The 3,687-nt window shown below is 42.1% G+C and overlaps 1 protein-coding gene across 2 annotated transcripts; it reads left to right on the plus strand.

The window, feature by feature from the left end:
• Positions 1-751: 751 nt before the first annotated feature.
• Positions 752-3,011, plus strand: LOC109941530 (stomatal closure-related actin-binding protein 1). Of its 2 annotated transcripts, none has more exons than XM_035961664.1 (4): positions 752-908; positions 1,863-2,167; positions 2,388-2,516; positions 2,840-3,005. In XM_035961664.1, exons 2-4 carry the CDS (start codon positions 1,883-1,885, stop codon positions 2,912-2,914), a joined length of 489 nt encoding a protein of 162 aa, XP_035817557.1. In that variant the 5' UTR covers positions 752-908; positions 1,863-1,882; the 3' UTR covers positions 2,915-3,005. The 2 variants fall into 2 exon arrangements, with proteins under 2 accessions (XP_035817557.1, XP_020398177.1); XM_020542588.3 differs by having other exon boundaries at positions 785-941; positions 2,840-3,011.
• Positions 3,012-3,687: the final 676 nt, after the last annotated feature.

Genomic DNA, 3,687 nt, shown 5'->3' on the forward strand with positions numbered 1-3,687 from the left:
TGAATAATCATATGACATCATTAATATATCTTTGTTGTATCCTCCTGAATGAACGTGAACAATATTGAATTATATTTGTACATTCGGTTTGACAGAAGGAAAAAGTCCAAGTGTGACGCGCGAGTGAATACAAGACAACGTGAACAGTACGGTGTCATTGTTCATCTATTTATCACTACACCAAAAACATACACTTCCTTCGGTTTTTTAACTTCCTACAGCTTTTATAACAAACCGTAGGAAATAAATAACTTCCGAGAGGCAACCAGTAGCTCTAGGAAATAAACATAACTTCCTACGGTATTTTTATAAAAGCTGTAGGAAGTTTGCTTTCACATGCTGACTCGTGTGTGCGGTCAAGTGAGCCGCTAACTTCCTACGGCCGCCTCTAGGAAGTAAGCATGGGCAGCTTACTACCTACGGCCGCCTCTAGAAAGTTGGCTTTCAGTTGCTGATCCGCTGGTGCGATCAAATGAGCCGCTAACTTCCTACGGCCGCCTCTAGGAAGTTAGCTGTACATGCTAACTTTCTACAGCCTTTTTTAGGAAGTTAGCTTTTAGCTTTTGAGCGGTCAAACCAGAAGCTAACTTTCTGCGGCCTCCTCTAGTAAGTTAGCTTTTAGCTTTTGACCAGTCAAACGAAAAGCTAACTTTCTACGGCCTACTCTAGGAGTACATGTACAAACTCTAAAAAATTAAGTAACTTCCTACGACTTTACTCTAAAAAGTTATAATTTTTTATCTTAACCCGCGAATCAACCTTATCTTCTCCTCACTTTCCTTTCTCGCTCCGATTCTTCCAGCTGCCGATTCCGCGGCCAGCAGTCCCCCTCCTCCCTGCTGCTGGAGCTGCCTTAAGTCCCGCGACTCGACTCGAGCTCTGCTGCCGTGGAGGCGGCCAAGGCCAAGGTGCGCACATTGCGAGGGTTTTGCTACCTCTCGGTATCGATCATCATCCCCTCGAATTTTTTTCTTCGCCTTGATGAATTGTTTGTCGCGTCTATGAACTCCTCGCCCGGGGAGCGGAGAGCTTGGATCTCTCCGCTTTGTTCCGTTCTAGTAACGTTAAGGTTCTTCGCGTTCTGCGTTTACTCATCATCGAGATGCTTTGTTTTACCCCTAGCCTGGGTCTCGCATTTCCATCGATCGGTTGGGTGGTTTAGGGACGGGAATGGGATGCCGTGTGGAGTCCAAATTAGTTCTATGCTACAGCTGGACCCTGATTGTTTATACTCTTCATTGATGGGGTCCCATCCTGTAGAGCTTGCAAATACTACTCGGCTACTTGCACACTCTGGGGCTTGTAGTGTAGGAGTAGGCTAACTTCCCGTATGTTTCGTTCCGAAGCACTGTTTGGTCTAAGAAGATATGATTTTATCTTCGGGTCTACGCCAATAATTGTTCTAGCGTACTAGAGACGAAAAATAGTTGAACTGGCTTCGCTTGCTAACGGAGGTTCTTGTAATTTTGGGTGGATAATAAAAAAAATGGATGCGACATCGACGGGCTAAGCAACTCAATAGCTCTGGTTTCTTTAAGTGCAGTTACTTATGCTCTGCTAGTGTAACATATTGCTATATCTTTCGAAGCCAAAAGGTCCTTACAACTGAAGCTGCCACAGTGCACAATGTTTAACTTTTAATATCCCCACGTGACTTCAGATTTTAGTGCCTATCCAGCCTATATCCACCTTTATATTCTTGGATTCCATTGTGCAAGTTCTGCCGTTTGGTCAATATTCTTTTCTTTATGCCATGCTTTTTAACAAAAGAAAAATGCGAATGGTAATATTTTTTATCTAAATAGCATATAGAAATGCTAATTCTGAATTTCACAATGACATTTCTTTATTTTGTGGACCAGAATTCAAGGGTATTTTATAGATGACGAAGGCAGCAACTATTTATGGGAGCAAGACACAGAGCGATGCTTTGCGGCCAGGGCCATTGCGTCCAGAAAATATTTTCAGAAATAAATTTCCCACATACAAGAATGGTTCAAATGGTATAGTAATCAAGCTGGCTGATGGTCCCGAAATACCACCTCTCAAGGAGATAGTTGCAAAGGAGACTGCATATCTACTTGATCGTCGTCAGCGTCTCTCTGTCCGTGAACTTGCGATGAAGTTTGAGAAGGGTCTCAGCACTGCCACACTGTTGTCGAATGAGGTTCAGACCCGTTCATTTCAGTGTATTTTTTGTCAGTTGTATTTAAATTGATTCAATAACATAATACCAATTTTTATACTTCTATGATTACACAAACATGTAGTGCACTTTACTAGCGTGTTGGCTTATGTGTCCCTGATTAATGTATTTTTTCCAATAATTGTAAGCCTGGCCAAACATACAACACTGAGTATTTTGTTTGACTTTCACAAACTGGCAGGTTAAATGGAGACAAGTAGTTTTGATGGAGCGGGATATCCTTTTGAAGAATCTAAAGAGTGTATTAGAGTCACTGAGAGGTCAAGTGACAGGAAAAACTAAGGATGAAATCGAGGAGTCTATATCTATGGTTGGTTTCTTCATATTCTTTTGCCAATTTATCGGGCTTACCTTTCCGACTTTACCCTTGACACCCACACACGCGCACCCGCACACACTTGGTGGCTGATGCAGTGGTGAGAGTTGTCGCACTGAGTCACTAGGTCATGGGTTCGAAGTAGCCTCTCCACATTTGCGGGAGAAGACTTGCCTCGGTTTATCCCTTCCACATACTCCAATCATGTGGAGCCTCCAACACTGGGTCTGTCCTTTTTGTCAAGAAACTTCCAGCAACGTGCTGAGGTAGTGCTCCTTTTTTATTTTGATATTTGATTGGGGTGTAATGTTTTCTAGGTGGAGATCCTCACGGTTCAGCTCTCCAAAAGAGAAGCTGAGTTGGTTCAACAAAAAGAAGAGGTCACAAATTAGCAAAATCATTAAAGCAAATGTGTTTTACATTGTTGTATAACTTATGTAAACATGTGTTAGTAATTTGAGGAATGAAAATCTATTTACTTCAAATATTCCAAAGTTCTTACTGTCATGATTCAGTCATCTTGCACTGTTTATAGTTCCCCACCAACTTGTTTAGCTTAAAGGTTGTTGTTTGGTAGCTATGTTTTGAGAGGATACCTTGCTCAACATGTGATAGATCTTGAACAAGTTGACTTAACTGTTAAATCTCAATATCTTCTAGAGAATACCTCAACCAGGAATCTTAAAGTTCCCAATCGATGTAACTCAATAAATGTGGCAGAACCGTTCGAATTATTCCAGTTTAAGTGTCTGAGTCACGCCTCAGGGGCCGTAACACACTTAAATCGGAATAACCCGTCAGTCCCTCAGATCTAGCCTAATAAAGCCACTTAACTAGGATCAAATATCACATACTCACTCGAAGGTGAGTCACAGAAGAAATACAATAAAACAGGAAAACCTCAAATTAAGGTACTGAATTATTACATAAATCGGAGTTTTTCAAGTAGCTGATATAAGTTCACAAAATAAAATGGAGCGGATAATCGATATCGTCGATAGCGAGGAATTGGGCAAGGCCTAGCCCACTACTCCTCCTGCTCCTCTCCTGCCGGAGCAACATCCCACTCGACCATCCAACCCGGTGGCAGGGTGGTAGGCCAAGTCACACCATCAACCATATCCTGAAGCGTACCTGCAAAAATTATGCCACAAGTAAGGCTGAG

Source organism: Zea mays, chromosome 8, assembly GCF_902167145.1.
Source record: "Zea mays cultivar B73 chromosome 8, Zm-B73-REFERENCE-NAM-5.0, whole genome shotgun sequence".
NCBI lineage: Eukaryota > Viridiplantae > Streptophyta > Magnoliopsida > Poales > Poaceae > Zea > Zea mays.

Coding starts and splice junctions, on each gene's coding strand:
- LOC109941530 (XM_035961664.1), top strand. CDS start 1,883: ATGACGAAGGCAGCAACTATTTATGGGAGCAAGACACAGAGCGATGCT. Junction 2,168..2,387: donor CCACACTGTTGTCGAATGAG/GTTCAGACCCGT, acceptor ACAAACTGGCAG/GTTAAATGGAGACAAGTAGT. Junction 2,517..2,839: donor TCGAGGAGTCTATATCTATG/GTTGGTTTCTTC, acceptor AATGTTTTCTAG/GTGGAGATCCTCACGGTTCA.